The sequence below is a fragment of the Paramisgurnus dabryanus genome, chromosome 7 (genome assembly GCF_030506205.2).
Source record: "Paramisgurnus dabryanus chromosome 7, PD_genome_1.1, whole genome shotgun sequence".
NCBI classification, from domain to species: domain Eukaryota; kingdom Metazoa; phylum Chordata; class Actinopteri; order Cypriniformes; family Cobitidae; genus Paramisgurnus; species Paramisgurnus dabryanus.
Window position 1 is genome coordinate 3,346,102 of NC_133343.1, and position 18,992 is coordinate 3,365,093.

At 39.3% G+C, this 18,992-nt stretch overlaps 1 protein-coding gene across 2 annotated transcripts in view; it reads left to right on the forward strand.

Moving 5' to 3' along the window:
- Nucleotides 1-28: 28 nt before the first annotated feature.
- Nucleotides 29-18,992, forward strand: part of nbeal1 (neurobeachin-like 1) — a 73,005-nt gene continuing 54,041 nt past the window's right edge. For both annotated transcript variants that reach the window (XM_065293791.2, XM_065293792.2), the window contains exons 1-6: nt 29-236; nt 690-992; nt 13,045-13,136; nt 15,094-15,255; nt 18,032-18,113; nt 18,224-18,351. In XM_065293791.2, the coding sequence (XP_065149863.1) occupies nt 942-992; nt 13,045-13,136; nt 15,094-15,255; nt 18,032-18,113; nt 18,224-18,351 (515 nt within the window). In that variant the 5' untranslated portion in view covers nt 29-236; nt 690-941. The remainder of the gene's footprint in view (nt 237-689; nt 993-13,044; nt 13,137-15,093; nt 15,256-18,031; nt 18,114-18,223; nt 18,352-18,992) is intronic.

Below are 18,992 nucleotides of genomic sequence, written 5' to 3' on the forward strand. Positions count from 1 at the left end.
AGCGAATACATACGTACACAAACAGACACACACACATACACACGATCCGATCCAGTGCCAGTCCGATGATAATCGTCATGTGTATGTGGGCTGTCAGGATGAACTGGTTACAAAATGAGTTGAAATCCAGTTTGGCTTGTTGAATGTGACATCTGTGTTTTCGTCTCGTGCAACATTCCTGGGTCATTAGCGTTGGGTCACGACCGAGTTTCGACGAGCTGCTTTTGTTCTGTCAGGTGAGTTAGGAAACTAAAACATTAAACATTTGTATGTTAGCATCCCAGAGTAAGCTAATATCGCATATTTTTACTATTTTGATCTTGCGTTAAGGTATAAATGACGATTTAGCAAGATTAGCACATTTATTTGCGGTATAACTTATATTGAAACATTAGCTTACAACATTTACACCTAAAAGCTTTTATGTAAAACGTTACTGTATGCATAAATATGTGATGGTTGTTCAAAGCTTAAAGGATAAAAACAAATGTTAAACAGTCAGTGTTACTTGATATTATGTAGTCAGAAATTTGGTCATGTTGCCTCTATTTGGACACGTTGAGTTGTCATGAGATGATGTCACATTTTTCCTTGTCTCAATTCACGCGTGTCTTTACTGTCATATTTACATGACATGAAATGTGTTTGCAGTATCCAAATACATAACTGTTTTTCATATCCATACACAGGGGTTTGGACAAACTTGTTTGCACTTTCAATATCAAAGACCTGGTGGAAAACTGCAGATCCAGTTCACACGGGATTCATGTCATTCACGCCATGGATTTGATTTCACCGGGATATGTGGATTAACACAAATTCATGATCTGCTGGGATTTATCATCCACGAACGAATGTGGCCAGATGTTGACATCATGAGACATCAGGGATATTAATTGTGAAAATAACTGTAACATTGCTGCCTACATGCCCAGTGCAGAATGGCATCGACCGAGAGACTGTATGAAGTTTGGATGCTATACTGCAGTAAGGTAAAGAGTTCAGTTCATGCACAACCATGCATGTGACACGCATTTCATGTCATGCACATCATGCACATCGCTGATGCTATAAAGCGCTATAATGTCTTTGCAGGGTTGGAAAGAGGGCATGTGGCGTATGCTTAGCAGCTTTATTTAATAATTTTGAACCGTGCATGCGGCAACTTGTGTCTCTTGGTACACTGTGTTCTGTGTTTGATAGGTCGGCATGACGTTGTGAATGTCATGTCAACCCCCCCTTCATAAGGTTTAATCTGGATAGAGATACTCAACCTGAAACGGTTTGAGATAATTCGGCGCATGTGCTGTACTTGATTGTTTTCTTGTAATACTTAAAAAAGAGTTAAATTTGATGGTGGGATACAGCGATATAATGGTACTTTGATGTGTAGTACCATGGTACTGCAAGGTTATGCCTGTTTGTCATATCATTGCTTATAGTGATATTCAAGCCGTGATGTTTTAGGTTACTAAACACATAAGCTTTCTTAATAATTACAGGCTTAGGAAAGCGTAATGAAGCATTATTGGTTGTAATACTTTTACAATTTTAAGAGGTGTCTTGTACGGGCTTGGTTTTATGTATTTGACTGTGGACTCCGGCTTGTCCTTGACATCATTTCCGTCCTGAGGCGACAGTGGCAGGTCCGCTGTGGTTTAGCTGAAACCGGAGGCCGATCTGCCAGAACGACCTTTGCTTTTGTTTATAGTTTCAGCTCTCATACATTAACCAGCCTGTGATGTTCGTGACACAGCGTGAAGTGAATTTTCCTCTAACCACCGCGCTAATGTGGACTAATGAGTGTGCTTGTGTCTCTCAGCCCAGTTTTAATTTGTGACCCATCTACCCAAAAAAGAAAATGCAACCTACATATTTTTTTTTTTTTTTTTAAGAAACAGATCAAATGTGCAAGTTTGTGAAATTTTGGGTGATCAATAATCTAAACCATTCCTGTGAAATACAAATATTTGCGATCTTTATAACTATGAGTTTATACTGAGAGCCTTCATGTATATTTTCCTGTTTAACATCCTGTTTAAAGTAGTGGCAACAAACCTTTGACCTCCAGACGCTTGAGTTTTTGACTCATATATGTGTGGTTAAATATGAACTGGTGCCCTCTGCTTTTGTCGGGTACAGAATCAGGCCTAAGATTTGTTACCCCATAGTATTATGTGTAAGACCATGTCGATCGAGGATTTGGGGCTGTTTGCATTCTTGCATCGAGTATGTTTTTAGGCTAAAACAGACACCCTTGTATGCGGCAGTCAGTGTTATGAATAGTCTGCCTGTGCTGCCAATATAATGGCCCTTGTCCAGGTTAGAGGTCTAGAGTTTCTTTCTCTTTTTTTCTGAATAAAATCTGGTATTCGTATGTGTAAAGGTCACCATCACAAAATGAACGATGTTTGGTTGGTTACCAGGGTGTTTGCATTGTGTTTCCTTAGGTGTTCTTTATGGTGCATTGATGTCCTGTTGCTAAGGAGTTGTTAGGGTGGTCCGAGTGGTTGCCAGGTCAGCATAGTTTACCCTTATGTCTCTATGTGGTATTCTCACTTGTAGATATGTCTTGGCTCCTCCTTCAATTTAGGTGGAATATTTTCAACTGTTTAAAGGGTTAGTTCACCCCAAAATTATTTTTTTATCATAAATCACTTACCCTTGTGTTGTTCTAAACCACCAAGTCCTTCGATTGTCTTCAGAACACATTTTCAGATATTTTTAATGAAAACCAGGAGGCTTGTGACCTTCCCATAGACTGCAGTTTAATTAAGAGCTGTCGCGATTGGTCGATACAATTATTTGACCAATTCAGTTTTGTTCTTACATTAAAATAACAACCGTTTCCTCACTAGTAGGCATGAACCTTATGTCTATCGCCGTCTCCACCAGTCGGCTCAGTACAAGTTTCCAAAGATGATGGATGAAGCGGGGTCGAGTGCAATGTCAACAAGTTAGTTTGCAAAAGTTTTTAAAGCCCAAATGGATCTGGTAGTAAAAGGCTGGTTTGTAAACTCGGTAAGGTTTTGTTAGCCTATCACAGCAGTACCAGCTCGATGCATGAACATCTGAAATGAAAACGTCTGGGGTAGGGATGCACCGATACCGATACTGGTATCGGGTGTCAGCCTCGATACCACATTTTCTAAAGTACTCGTACTCGTTAAAAGTCCCCCGATACCTGGAATCGATACCACGGTCTTAGAAATGTCTATGTTTGAGCGGCGTGTAAGGGGTTAATGCCTCTTGTGTTGTCCAAAGAGGCAGAGTTTACAACAAACTGGAAAACTAGTCCTTTGTTTTTTTGTTAAATTATATGACTAAAGCTGTTACCTGTAAATTTAAATCATGTTTTTTATTAAGTACTCGGTATCGGTATCGGCAAGTACTGAAATGCAACTACTCGTACTCATATTCCAAAAAAGTGGTATCGGTGCATCCCTAGTCTGGGGCTATGATTTGCCGCCGGAAACGCAAAGCTACCTTACGGTTTTTGTGAATTAACTCATCCTTTTAGGCAGAACTTTTAAATGTGCTGTTCTTTTAAATAAAGGGTCGCAAGGATTGGTATTGATTGATCGTTTCGATTGATCTGTGCCTGGTTTGGTAATGTTCGTGCTTAATGTATCATACCGCAACTCTTTACAAGACTTTATTTCAACTCGTCAGCATTTTTAACACTATATATATATATATATATATATGCGATTCTCCGATTTGCATGCTTGTCTTATCAGTAAAGCGGGTTTGGTGATTAATAGTAAACCGCTATCACCTGCTTTCAGATGGAGCAGCATTTGCTACACAGAGCCGTATTTCACTGAAAGCTAGGCAAAATCGTGTTCATAATCGTGGAAGATCGGATTTTGCCTAGCTTCTTGGTGCAATACATCTCTGTGTAGTAAATGCCGCTCCATCTGAATGCAGATGATAGCGAATTACTACTTATCACAGAACCTGCTTTACTGATGAGACACGCATGAGAATTGCAGGCAATTTTTTTTTTGCCAAGCTTTAATATATATCCATTTAATAAATATTATTTATATACAATATAAAGAGAGTATGCCATGTTAAAAGAACATTAGGATTTAGGAATGTTTGATTGAATGATTGTTGAGTTTCGGTGGTAAATATTCATCTAGAATAATCGATTAATTGATACATTTTCGATAGATTAGTTGATTATAGTGTCGTTAGTGGCAGCCCTAGTTTAATTTTCACAATCAAGCCCATAAAAGAATGGAAAACATTGCGAAAAAGGTCCATGTGCCATAGGGCTGGACCAGAAAATTCGAAAATTCGAATATTCGAATATTCGTTCCGTGGGTTGACATTCGATTTTCAGTTTTGAGATTCGATTATATTTATAAATATTTTTCAGCGTTAATGCAGAGCTTTTGCCAAGCAGGAAGTGCGCTTCACGCTCCCGCTCTGTAGGTGGCGCAGAGAGACCAACATCCATAGCCAACAACCACCAAACGCCACCAGTGGAAGAGATCGCCTCAAACGGAAAGCGCGCTTCTTGCTTTGGCATTCACGCTAATAGTGTTGTAAATAACGTTCAGTTTCATGCAAAAACTGATTGATTTGCTTCACAAGACGTCAATATGTCACACAGAGTTATGGGGGATTACTTTTGTATTGGATATATATGCTTTAGCTCTTAAAGTGTGCGGATCGGTTGACTTGCATGACGGAGCTCTGGGGTTTCTGCAAAATATCTTCTTTATTGTTCTGCTGATGAAAAAAAGCATATTGGATGGTGTAAGTGTTAGTAAATAAACTTGATTTTGAAAGTATGCTACCGTTTTATTACAGTTTGTTGAACTTCGTTCATTTATTTTCGTTGTTTTATTTAAATAGCCTACCCTTTACGTTGTCAGTAATTACTGTGCTGCTAATTTCTGATACGGGAATGTTTGTTTGTTAGAAAAATGTTAGGCTTCCTTATTAAAAGTATTGCTCTTGTGTTTTGTTTCACTAATGTTGTTCTCGCTTGCGCTGTTCTGTAGTATTTTTAAAGTTTATTAATTCTAAACGTGTCACATGTCCATATTGCACGAAAAAAAGGCACTACACTCCCTTGGGTCTGCAGCAACACATCCGCCATATAATAAAACTGTAGACCAGGGATTCCCAAAGTGTGGTACGCGCACCCCCAGGGGTACGCGAGCTGCCACCAGGGGGTGCGCGAGAGGAAAAATGTAATGGCGGTCTGTTTCTTTAAGTGGGATTTTTCCATACAATAAATAAATAAAAAAATGAACAGTAAACATTTCCTTTGTAATCGCTTTTATTTTAAATAAAAAACTATAATTTATTAGTTTTTGATAGAAACGTAGAAGACAGCTCCTGTCTTTTTCTACGCACTGCTCTTCTGTTATGCACTGCAGCCGCTATATGCGTGCCAACTCGTTTCATTCATTCCATATATATTATAAATATGCTTAACTGACTGAAATCAGGGAAACTGTCATGTGGGACGTCTTATGATAAAGTTGTTAGTCACGAAGGAGGAGAGGGACCAAGAGAGAGAGACTTTTTTATGGCAAAAATAGAAATAATGAAATGTGACGAGACATGGGCACAGGATACGCGAGCAATGTGTTTTCATGCATGGTAAAGAGACCGCCAATGAATTATATAATAAAATACATAAATACTTACTGTAGAGAACTTATTAAAAGCTTTCATTTAATTTTGTTTGAAACTTGAGCTGTTATAATGAATCTGCAAACTATTATACACCTTTTGTGCGAACAGTAAAGGCTTTCGTTAATGTGTTTGATGGGTCTGCACGTGACGCACTGGTAAACATGAGGAAACCTCTCATATGTCATCTATTAGCTGACGGCAGTAAGTGTACGTTTTTTACCATAGTAAACTCGAATGGCGTCTAAATATCACAGTGGTTAAACGCATACACGGGGGCGCGCATCATCTACGCTGAGCGTAGTTTCAGATGGTGCAATAGGCGTAAATATTTTTCACAATGTTGGACGTAGCTAAGCCCGACGTAGGACTATTACACCCAACTTCTTAACGTCCGGCTAGTGCAACCCTGTCTATGGTGCAACCGGCCCTTGGTTATTTGCGCATGATTAAACATGAGTATTTATGGTGAGAAAATAAAGCTTTTTTGGATTTTTTTTAAAATGGGGATTGGGGGTGCGCCAACCCGGTTGGGACATAGAAGGGGGTGCGCAGGAAAAAAAGTTTGGGAACCCCTGCTGTAGACAGACAGACACACACATACACACACACAGAGATTCCTGCCTTTATTAAAGAGAAAAATATGTTCAGCCCCTCCTTCCGAAGCTTCGAATATTCGATTTTATTTCTACTAGAGCTTCGAAGCTCAAAAAATGGTATTCGGAACAGCCCTAATGTGCCATCAGTAGTTAAATAATAATATAGCGACAAGAACACTTTTCGTTGAACTCCTTGATTGTTCAGTGTGCGTTCACGCGCAACCTATGGCGCATGTGCCGTGACCTGTTGACTTAGTTGCCCATGTTTTTTCCCCTTTTTATTTAAGCCATTATGCAAACATTTTAAACAATACTTAAACAGCCTTTATGTAATGCACAATTTACTTGCCAGCGTATTCTGTACGCTGGCAACTACGTCAGCAGGTCAACGGCGTAGTCTGCTCATGAACGCGCACTGGACAACCAAGGAGTTTGATGTAAAATGTTACGTGTTGTCAAAGTTTTCGGTTGATGCAGATACCAGAGAGACTGGCTGCAAAAATGAATTTTTTAGCAAGTTATCACACATCGCATTTTTCTTCAATATCATGCAGCCCTAGTAAAAAATTCTAACTTATAGTCATAAATACAGTCTGTAAAAGGGAAAAAGAGCCAGCTACTTGAATTTTAAATCTCTACATATGTTTCCAGTAGTGGTATAACCACATTGTTACTTCCAATTTGCCAAGTAGCATCTAAAAATGCTTGTTTCGTCTCGTTTCCCCATAATAATTATTATTACTTGACTGTGGCTAGAATCTCAATGATCCACGATGGCAGTTTCATGTAAAATGTTTTTTTTGTAAGATGGAAAAACCAGCCAGATGGACACGTGTCGTGCTGGAAGATGAGCGGATAAATGAGAGCTGTTGGGGAAATGTGAAAACAATTAAAGGATGGACAGACTGAACGAGGCGTTAACAGTGTTTCCCTTAAACATGATCTGTTTGCTCGAGCTGTTTAACAAAAGGTTGGCTACGTGTTTCCTGGTTACAGTCACAACCTCATAAAAACACATGTCTCGTGTGTAAAATGATTGACTTGCTGTACACACATTCATCTGGAGAGACACTGCAGCAGTTTTGTGAATGGGATGGAGCTGCTTGTGTGGTGACCTTTGACCTAGATAAGACCTATACTTATCCTATACTTATCCTGGCTTGTACTTCAGTGATGGCTTTAGATGGCGCTTAAAGAGCTGGACGCTATTTATACACACATGCAATGCACATGCAACAGTCCTGCTTAGCAAAGCGCTATAAGGAAAGTCGCATTTCTTTGTTTTGGTTGTTGGTTTGTGTTTCTTGCTGAAATTAGTTATTTTGCAAACCTATGCTCTTTCTTATAAGGGTGATTCTAGGATTTCATTATAAACTTCAAGTTTGCTTGCGCAGGTGACATTGGAGGTCATATTAGCGAGCTGAATAGATGGAAGGCCCTGTTTACATTAGTGCATTTTTTTTAATTAGCATTTTAAAATAATAAGATCATCTTCCATAATTACACACGATAGAAAAGGCATGAAACGTGTCCATTCGCACACACTGGGCATGTGCATACAAGCGTACAAGTGTCTTTTGCGTATGTATGAAGGCGCAGTGTTATAACGCAGCTTTTTAGGGCACACTTTAGCGGAATAAAATCACTTTCACTTTAAAATCAACCCTATTGTCATGTTAAAGCCGCCTGGTTTGAAACTGGTGATGAAAACATTTATCGTAGTACTTATGTGCTTGTTTTGGTTGTTTGTGTCATGCATAAACGCAAAATGTCTGAACTGCAAAGCCTGCAGCTTCGTTTCCATGTTATTGTTTACACAGTCGTTGTGGCTGGTCATTGTTATCATTTGGTAAAGTAATAGTTTGTTTTTACGTGTACGCGAAATAGGGGTGTAACGGTTCAGATTACTCACAGTTCGGTTCGTATCATGGTTTAAGTAACAACAGGCTTCTTTACAAAAATAAAAACCTAAGCCGTTTTTAACCTCTGCCAAAATCAACATTTTCATGTAAGAGCACTTGTATTATTATACTACATGTAGCCTACCAACTTTACAGTAACTTAAAAATGCACATAAAGAACACTGGGTTACTCTTTATTAGTGATGCACCGATGTATCGGCCACCGATATTTATCGGCCGATTTTTGGTGAATTTGAAACCATCGGCATATCGGCAATAGCACGAGAAAGGCCGATACCGATTGTTTATTAATTAACTGCATAAAAAAATCCATTATATGTAAAAAATTAGTTAATGTTGTTAATAAAATAAATGCTGAATAGCAAAAACCACCTTTGAAGGTTGTCATGCTGTCTTATTTTATTTGTTTTAGCTTAATTTGTGCCTCTCTTATTATGTTGGTCAGTTGAATGTTAATTAGATCAAATCCATGTTCAGTAAAAATTATTTGATGCAGAAATAAACTAGCTAATAGACCAACTGTATAGTATTGTATAAAAGTGTTTAATATCGGTATCGGCATCGGTATCGGCCAGAATTTGTCTGTTTAAATCTGTATCGGTATCGGCCCAAAAAAATCCTATCGGTGCATCCCTACTCTTTATATTTTATGCCACTATCTTAGCGTTTTTTCGCAAGAAGATCAGTTTGTTAACATTTAAACATGAAGGCAATGTGTGCTGTTTCTGTCTCACCTGCGATCGTGTGTAATCAACAAAACCCTCGTGATGACGGTGTAATAAGCGACTCGTCATATTAGATGTATTGCCTTGAGCATACCGCACTCGCAAATTTTGCAGTTTGTCTCCTTGGCTTGCCGCGTTAAACGGCGCCACACACACACACACTCAAACGCACACACCAATATGTGAGGAGGAACTGTGAGGTTGGCAAAAGATTTGCATAGCATACTATGAGTTGATTGGACAGGTACGGGACGGGACGATTCGATTCTTTACCAAGAACCGTTACACTCCTAACGCGAACATACACGCATTGTTGAACGCACAGCCTTGCAAAGCATAGTATATTTGACTTGTACGTGTTCGACACATGCGACATCGCCTCGGCTATATATTACATTATCCTGTACATGCATTCATGAACTACGCATACAATGTATGCACGGTTACAAAAATCCAGCGTGGGCTGTATGCGAACCCTCGTGTAAAAACGCAACTATATTTCTAAAACGTTTAGGGTTGCTGGCGTATGTTTTCAATTGTTTCCAATAGAAGCGTGGCGCTTTTCAAAAACAGCCGCAGCCGGCGTGTTTTGTCTGTGCTGATCACCGGAAAAATTCAGCTCGTCAATGTCACTTTTTACTCTGCTGTCCAATCAAAGTGGGTTTGGACCGCTGGTGGGACAGGGCAGGGGTGGGACAAATATTACAACAACCAACCGGCGCATGTTCAACGACTGATAAACAAAGCAGAGGTATCATAGCAACCAAAGCTGAAAAAAGCTGGCAAGCGCCTACAGTCGGCGTCCACCTGCATTTTGAGCCGCGTTTAAATGCTTTGGTGTGCACGCTACCTAATGTTCATGTGATAAGGGCTTGACGTATCAGGGAAGTAAACACAATAATGCAGAACACCCAATCACGTAACAAAGGTCTTTATTTACGAGGGTCGAAAACTTTGAAGTAATGAGGATGCCAGGTGTTACTGTCGCAAAGTAATGCATTTTTTAAGTAAATGAAAATGCACTAATGGTAGGGAGTCCAAGAGAGCTATCAGCAGATGAGGATAAATTGTTATTAAAATTCAGTGCCAAGGAACTAAAGCGCAAAAGATAGCGACTCATGGGGCGAGAAAAATGGCAAGACCAAAAACTTGTTAAAGTGTGAGAGATTGAGATTGAAAAGTGTAGTTACAAGGCAGGGTTGTGCTGACTCTTACAAATACCATTTCTCGTCACCATGGTAACAGTGCCTTCCGACCCTCACGGGAGCTTGGATTCATGGTGTGAAGATTATTACAATGTTTGACTTCTGAAACATAAACATATAATAGATCTATTAAACACACGAAAGGAGAGTGACCCGATTTGAACTGCCATAGATAAACCTAGTGACATTTTTGCTGGTTTCAACATCCAACTGTATTATTATCAGTAGAAACTATAAATCACATGGCTTCCATTTAAGACCCTTCAAAAGTATTTTTTTTTGTGATTTACTGTTTTCTACACCATGTAAAGAACATTGTGTGAAAATATATTCTTGATATCTTTAATATTGATTAAGTAAGGTCATGTCAATGATTGTAATCAGGATTTGATGCTATTAATCTCAAAATTAGATTATGAAAGTTTAGCCTGGCTTTCACAGGCAGGGTCACAAATGTTCAACTTTATTAGACTTTGAAGTAATAGATGGCATTTAGAGTACATCTAGATTTGTATTTGACCCTAAATTATAACCGCTCTCTTTTATGTGCCCACGCAGTAAAACACAACCATGTTTAGGAGCGGATCCACACGGAGATGCATTTAGCTATACGTAAAAATTTTGTATTGTATTGGCGTTTTGTCTAGACTGATCATGCGTTTTGGTCGCTATTTTATGAAGCGGGTCCCAGAGTGGATAAATCTGAGCACAACATCATTGCGGTTTCGTGTGTACAGCCAATCCGTATATTTGGTTATATGATAATGTGGGGCTGCACAATTAAACGAAAAAATAATCGAGATTACAATTACGGGTGAAACAATTACATTATCACCAAAAGCATCAATTTACAGCTGTCCATTTTTGTGCGTTTCGGCAGTATGTTTGGGTTCCAAATACAAAGGTGAATCAGAGATTAAAAAATTGATACGTTGACGTGTCATTCAGCCAATCGCTTTAGATTTTTTACTAACAACATAACACCCATAATTATTTGTTATTTACATTATATTATTTAGTTTTGGAAGTAGGGATGCACCGATACCAATACTGGTATCGCGTATCGGCCTCGATACCACATTTTCTAAAGTACTCGTACTCGTTAAAAGTTTCTCGATACCTGGAATCGATACCATGGTCTGAGAAATTTCTATGTTGGAGCGGCGTGTAAGGGGTTAATGCCTCTTGTGTTGTCCAAAGAGGCAGAGTTTACAACAAACTGGAAAACTAGTCCTTTGTTTTTTTGTTAAATTATATGACTAAAGCTGTTACCTATAAATTTAAATCATGTTTTTTTATTAAGTACTCGGTGTAGGTATCGGTAAGTACTGAAATGCAAGTACTCGTACTCGTACTCGTACTCGTATTCCAAAAAAGTGGTATCGGTGCATCCCTATTTGGAAGTTTCAAATTTATCATGCAGCTGCTTTACAGAAAGTTATAAAACATTTCAAATCTTCAATGTAAATGCAATTAATTGTCAAGAATAATCGCATTTACAATATCATGGTGAATAATTGTCAATTATGATTTTTTTTGGTCATAATCGTGCAGCCCTGCGATGATGTCATCACCCCATATTTGGACCCTAGTCAGACACCGCAACAAACGACAACAACAATGGCAGACTACATGCTTCTGTTCATGCTGTGGCAGAATTACAGCGCCATTCTGGTCTGGCATGTATATTACATCGATTTGAGTCTGTTTCAGTTGTTTTGTGTAGGGATGGGCACGAGTACTCGATTGCTCGAGTACCCGAACGTGGCATCGATAATCGATCTCGAACATACATGCACATCCCTAGTTTTGTTTGTATTTCTTGAGACGACGCCGTGTTTACAGACTGTTTTCAGAACCAGAAAAAGATTGGATAGGGAAAGCTCTGGCTTCGTGTGGATGCGGCCTAAGTGATTGCTGTACTGGTTTAACTTGACACAGTCAGTAAAGACGGGTCACTGTATGATCATGCATCAGAGAAAACATGGTGTCCCCAAGGTCCCCTAAAACCTACTTGAAGTCACTGTTTGCCTCTTTAGAAAACAGCCTCGATGGTTTTAATTGGGACCTTTGAGCGATGAGGAGTTGAAAGTTCACATCACCTCACACCCTCACAGCTGGTAAGGCATCAGGGCGAGGCAGTGCCCGTTCTGAGCTCTAAATAAACAGGGTGTGCCCTCTCCGACCAGATTCAGGCCTCAGTAGACATTTGTGTCTTGCCGCATGAATGAGGCTTTTCATTGACACATACACACACAAACTGACTGAGTTATGTTTCACTGGATCTTTTGTGATCGGTCAAGTAAAAAAAAAAAACACATAAAGCACTTTTGGTTGTTGTGTCGTTCTCATCTCCTGATGGTCAGTTTATTGTGCGTTTTTTTGTTGGACATGGACGCATGCACGGAATCTACTGCGATGATCTCATCGACAGGAATTTTTGAGCATGATTTCCTGCTTTGAGTTTTTGTATCTACGGCGTGCCAGTAACACAGTTTAAACATTGACCACACAAATGGGCGCTTTCATTCGGGACACTCTCTAGCCACTTCTGGTGAGTGTCACGTGTTTCTCCTAAGCATTTTGTCTTCATAAACACGCATGCAGAACACACCAGCAACTTAGCAGATTGACTATTGATGAATGTTTAATTCAGGGATGTTTCTGGAATCTTGAGTGTAATAATCCGGGTGAAAGATCACCTCTTTGTGGAATGATGGAATGTCTCGCAGGTTGGTGGTTCTTGTTGGAATGCAGACCTGCCGGCTTGTCAGGTGTCATGTATCTGTTAAGACAATAGGCCCACTGAACTTTTCAACACACCTTAGATAAATAAATCAAAGAAACGTGTCTGATAGATGACATTACTATGAATAATTCTTTCCATGATTAATACATAATTTTTTTATCTCTGTTTGTTGTCTATTACCTACAGAAGGACCCAGACTACCTGAAGCTCTGGCTGGAGGTCTTCATCGGATCCTATGAGAGATGTCTGGATGTGGACTTCGAGAAACCACCCAGCAGGTAAAGCCAGACACATAAATAACTCTTTACCTCGGTCAGCAGAGGAAAATGGTAAACTTTATAGAAGTGAACACAGTCACATAGCCAACAGTATGTGAATTTGTTCATTATTGCTAAAGCAAACACACTGTGCCTTCAACTTTTTGACTGGCCCACAAATTAGCGATTTTTGGTCAAACCCAGCCACTTAGACAAAAAGTTGTTCATTTAGACTGAAAGGTCCACCCACTTGGACAGGAACACATACCCACTTAGACAAGAAGACCTGCACACTTACAGTACATTCACACGGGACGTAAGCGCTGACGCTTCCCATACCGTTTGAAAATCGGTAGAGGCTACGATTAAATCTCAAGGCTACGAGTGAGCGAGCTGCCTGTAGTAAAGATGGCCGCCAAATGCAGACGTTCCACTCAATTGGCCAGCAGCGTGGGCGAGACATCTAGCCTTTATACATATCTACGGGAACACACACCCGTCAAGCTCAGAATACCTGCCCACTTAGACAGAAGCCCCCCCCACTTAGACACACGCCTTGCTCGTGCAACCAAAATCCTGTCTCGTCTCCGGACGTGGCACTTCATGGCAGCCGCTGTTGAAGATAAACATATTTGCACTAAATGCTGCACAAAACGCTTCCAATACAAAATAAAAGCTGAAGCCGCGAGGCGATTTGGTGCATACAGTGTGAAACAGCCTTTAGACAGCGGGTCCGCCAACTTAGACAGAAGCTCCGCCCACTGAAGGAAAACCCACTCACTTAGAAAGGAACACACACCCGTCAAGCTCAGAAGACCTACCCACTTAGACAGCGGATCCGCCCACTTAGACAGAAGCATCGCCCACTTAGACAGGAAGACCCACTTATTTATGGGTGGTCACACTACAGTTTTCGTTCCATTTAAATGCATACAAACATGTCAGACCAAAAACGCCAGTGCCTGCTACGTTATTTCTCATACCCCTGCATACCAAAGTCTGGTGAACTTTGACCTGCCAGTTCGTATCACATGGAGACCAGTAGCAAACCAGTATGTCATGATGTGACTTTTTCCATAAAGCAAATAGACGAAGCGCTCGCCATACATATTTGCAGCAACCTTCGCATGCTCAAACACTAGCAAGGTTTTTGTTTACTAAATCGGCGTTGACAAACATAAAGGTCGCGTTCTGATGCAAGACGACAGCAATACAGAGAGAAAATCCAACCAGGCCTGTGTGTGTGTGAAGGATTTATATGGCTGAGAAAATCACTCTCGCTCTCCCGGCTGTGGTCATGTGATCATGAAGTGCTTAGTCTGTCAGATGATATTACGTAATGCAGAGAGAGAGAGAGAAAGAGAGAGAGAGAGAGAGATTGGTTTTATTCGTCTTTGCTCTCTCTTCACAGCTGTGCTACTTTCACACACAAAGCATAAATTCATTCCAGTACCAGAAGATTCCTCAGATCTCATAAGTCTCTCTCTCTCCCTTTCTCTCTCTCTCAGACATCTGTCACTCATATTGTTACAGACCCATTTGCTGCTGATATTTTTTGTGTAATGAAAAGAGATGTTTTAGTTTTCCATGCACAGTACATGGGGAACACAGCTGTCAAACTCCAAAACGGATGAAAGCACAGGAAGTTCATCCTGACTATTTTTCTCTGTAGCCGTTTGATAGATTCGTGTGAGAACATTCACTCTGTAGTTCATGAATCTCGTTCTTCTTTCTGGATGTTTGATCTCACGTGAGACTTTTAGTTATGACACATGAATAAGCAAACAGTTTGGATTCAACAACGTCAAAGCAAGCGCTATCCTGGGGATTCTCTTATGTCTTGCTGTGATGTCAGCTTTTTCAGCTTAGTTAAAATAAAAAGCAAAGCAGCTTTGAATGGGGACTATACTAGTATGTTAAAGACAGATATATGATATATTTAGCGTGTTGTACGTGACTGTGTGTGTGATCATTGCAGGCTGGAGGACACGCCCCCCGTGATGTCACTGCTCCCAGATAACATCCTGCAGGTCCTGCGACTGCAGCTGCTGCAGTGCGTGCAGAAAGCATCTGAGGGCCTGGAGTCTGAGCAGCAGGCGCTGGCTTTACTGCTCCTAAAGTTCCTCATTGTCATCTGCAGGTTAGACTGATGTACAACACCTCATAATGGACAATAAGACGCTTTGGACAAAAAACATCTGCTAGTTGCTTAAATGCAAATGTAAACTATAAACTCATACATAAACCACAAACAAATAATATTCTTTAAAAAAAATAGTTAATAGGAAACCAAAAGTGGCTAACTTTATTTAGCTCTTATTTATTATAAGGATTTATTATTATATTTTGATTATTTTTCTGATCAGTGTTTATCCAACTCAAGTACATTTTGAATCTTAAAAGAATAGTTCACCCAAAGATGACTCACCTTAAAGGGACACTCCACTGTGTACTTGCATTTTCACGTAAACTTCATATGTTACTGGTAGAGAAGACAACTGATTCGAGTTTATCATGAAAGGTTAGCAGTGTTTTCCCATACACACTGGTTCTCTATGTGCTTGTGCGCGAGCTCTCTCTCTCTTATGCCTGCGCATGCCTTCTGTAGTAACAGAATTTTCTGCAATTTTTTAATTTGCGCCGAATTGTCTGCGATGTCGCGTTTATAAATTAAGATTTTAGTAACTTAGTAGTTAAAGTAACAGCTGGTTGGATTAAACACAAGGTTATTGGGTCATGTTTAGTCACTATTTTAATAGTCTTTGAGGTAGTTTCCTGGACAGAGATTAGCTTAAGCCAGGACTAGACCTTAGTTTAATTAGGATATATAATTAGTTCAAACAAACATGCCTTACTAAAAACATTACTTGTGTGCATTTTGATGCCAAACTAAGGGCACTGATGTATTTTAAGATATGTCAGTGCAAGATGTTTTCAGTTTGGACAGCTCACAGCTCTTATATTTATTTTAGTCTAGGACTAGTCTAATCCCTGTCTGGGAAACCGCCCCTATATGTCTGACAACAGAACAGATAATATGTGAAAATAGCATTCAGTTGTGTTAAAATACAATAAAACAAACGATGACTGTCAGATCAGACGGAGAGTAGAAAAACAGATTATCCAACAAATGAAATAGCTAATCAAAAAAGAACACTATATTAATAATAAAAAATAGTCGTTAGAGTAGTCGACTAATCGGAAAAATAATCGCTAGATTAGTCGACAGAAGAAATAGTCGTTAGTTGCAGCTCTAGTCCCTATATACCGGAAGTCACGATTGACTTTACTTACGTGTTGTGACGTATTTCAGAGTGAAATGAAATAGGACACAAGCAAAATAGTGGACGTTGCCTATCTTCTCCACTGTAACTTGATTGGATATAGAAAAGTAGGCGTTTCATTCAGAAATGGGCAGCAGACTGACAGTTGCAAGGGGTGGGGTAAACAGATGCTCCCGCCCAAGCCGATTACTGGTTCTAGCGAGTCTCGCAACTGCGTTTTTCGTCATGACACATATGACGACGATATGACACGAAACGCGCAAGGACCAATGATCGTCTTGCATACTACCGTGAAGCGAGTGCGCCGCCATTTTTGTTCATACACAACTTACAATGTTGTTTACATTTAAACACGAATTAACGATCTAAATAAGCTCAAAATACGAATCGTTTTCCCTCACAAATGTATTGTTTTGCTTCAAAAGACATATTAATGGATTCGTTTAGTTTTATGGATTAGTTTTTCTGATTATTTTGTGGGGCTATAGTAAACAAAATAGTCAATAGAAATTTACATATCATACAGTTAAAAAACATTTACTTAATATTACTAAATAAAACAAACAGATTTATATTACTAAATAAATCAAACAGCATTAGCAGTAAAAATATTACTTTTTTGTTACTTACGAAAAAGATGTTTCCTCACATATTTTTTGGACTTTTTAAAAACTGTTCAGTTTGTTTTCAGTCGAGGCCATTTCTCAATCCAAAGGCTGCAGCCTGCGGAGGTCACATATGCAGGCTGCATATGTCATCGAGCCTGGTTTATTTAAGTTAACTGAGCATTGCATTCGCATATTACAACAATTTAATTAAAACCAAGAATAATAGTCATCTTTAGATTGCTAATATTCTGAAATTAGACAGTCTTGATGATGTCAGCTGTCAAGTTTGTTTGTGCTTTAAACAAACTAAAGAAAGTATTTACATTGTCTCTTCCTCTACAAATATTCAACAGACATGGGACAAACAAAATTTGTTATACATTTGTGGTGACGGTTATGGAAATATGAAGTACATTTCATGATCTCAGTAATAGCAGAAACTGGACACATCATCACTTTTTAATGTTTCATGAGTCCTGTGAGCAACTGCTGGTGAGGGATTGAGAGAGGTCTCCACTTGCAATGTTAAAGTGTTACCTCACAGACAGCTGCTGCCCGCGGACACACACACACACACACACACACACACACACACACACACACACACACACACACACACACACACACACACACACACACACACACACACACACACACACACACACACACACACACACACACACACACACACACACACACACACACAAATGCATGTAGACATGCACACATACAGTTTTTTGCAAAATCTTAGGTCACCACCAGATTTGTTGTTTTAGCAAAATGACCATACATATTTCTTAAACACTTTTCACATGGTCGTCCACCTGCGGTTAAATATGGACATAATTTAGCCCCTTGTATACACACACTGAATCACAAGTGTGTTTGTAAGGTATTATAAATTTTGGCGCTGAATCTTACTGACAGCTCGAACGAATGCTGTCACACGGCAGTCTACCAATAATACCAAAACGCACACAAATGCAGTGTTTGGACTGACACCCATGTGTGATGTATCTGGCAGGAACCTGTCGAACGTGGAGGAGATCGGTGCCTGTTCCTACATCAACCACATCATCACCATGACAACGCTCTACATCCAACAGGTCTGCTATATCTTTCTCTTATTATATGAAACCTTAGCATGCTTTTTTGGGATACAAAATAATTGTATCACAGTAAATTCATGCAAACGCGCATCTGTTTCTTTCTTTAGCTGAAGAGTAGGACCAAAGAGAAAGAGCTGGCAGACCAGACGCAAGCCGAGGAGTTTGTCCGTCACGCTTTGGCCTTTTGCGAGAGTCTCTACGATCCTTATCACAACTGGAGGCATCGCATTCACGGGTGAGAAATGCGACCAATGCAGTCTCTGATACGCTGCCAAAATTTTTACTTTCAAAGCGCATTATACCTCTTACATAAACTTCTATTCTTTTGTTTATCTACGTTCCTGCAAAACTTCTAGCTATCAGTTGCATAAAAATGCATTCACACACGCATGCCAGTTATGCTTTAATGAGGGTAAAACACACAGTGTAGTAAATTTATTTGTGTAAACGTACAGTAATCCAGAAGTGTTTTTCCTTTAGCACCCTAACAGTTCGATCTATGTTTGATAATATGGAGATTAAACCGATTTACACAACTTTTACACATAGATTCAACATGAAATCAAAATGATCATTTACATTTTTTTTTAAGTTAAAGCGGAGATCTGATTAGCATAGGTAAATATTTGGCCGAGATACAACTATTTGAAGATTTTGAATCTGAGGGTGCAAAAAAATAATCGAAATATTGAGAAAATCGCCTTTTAAAATTGTCCAAATGAAGTCTTGAGCAACACATATTACTAATGATCTTTTTATATATATATTTACTGTAGAAAATTTACAAAATAACTTCATGGAACATGATCTTTTACTTAATATCCTAATGATTTTTTGCCCTAAAAAAACAATAATTTTGACCCTTACTACACTGTA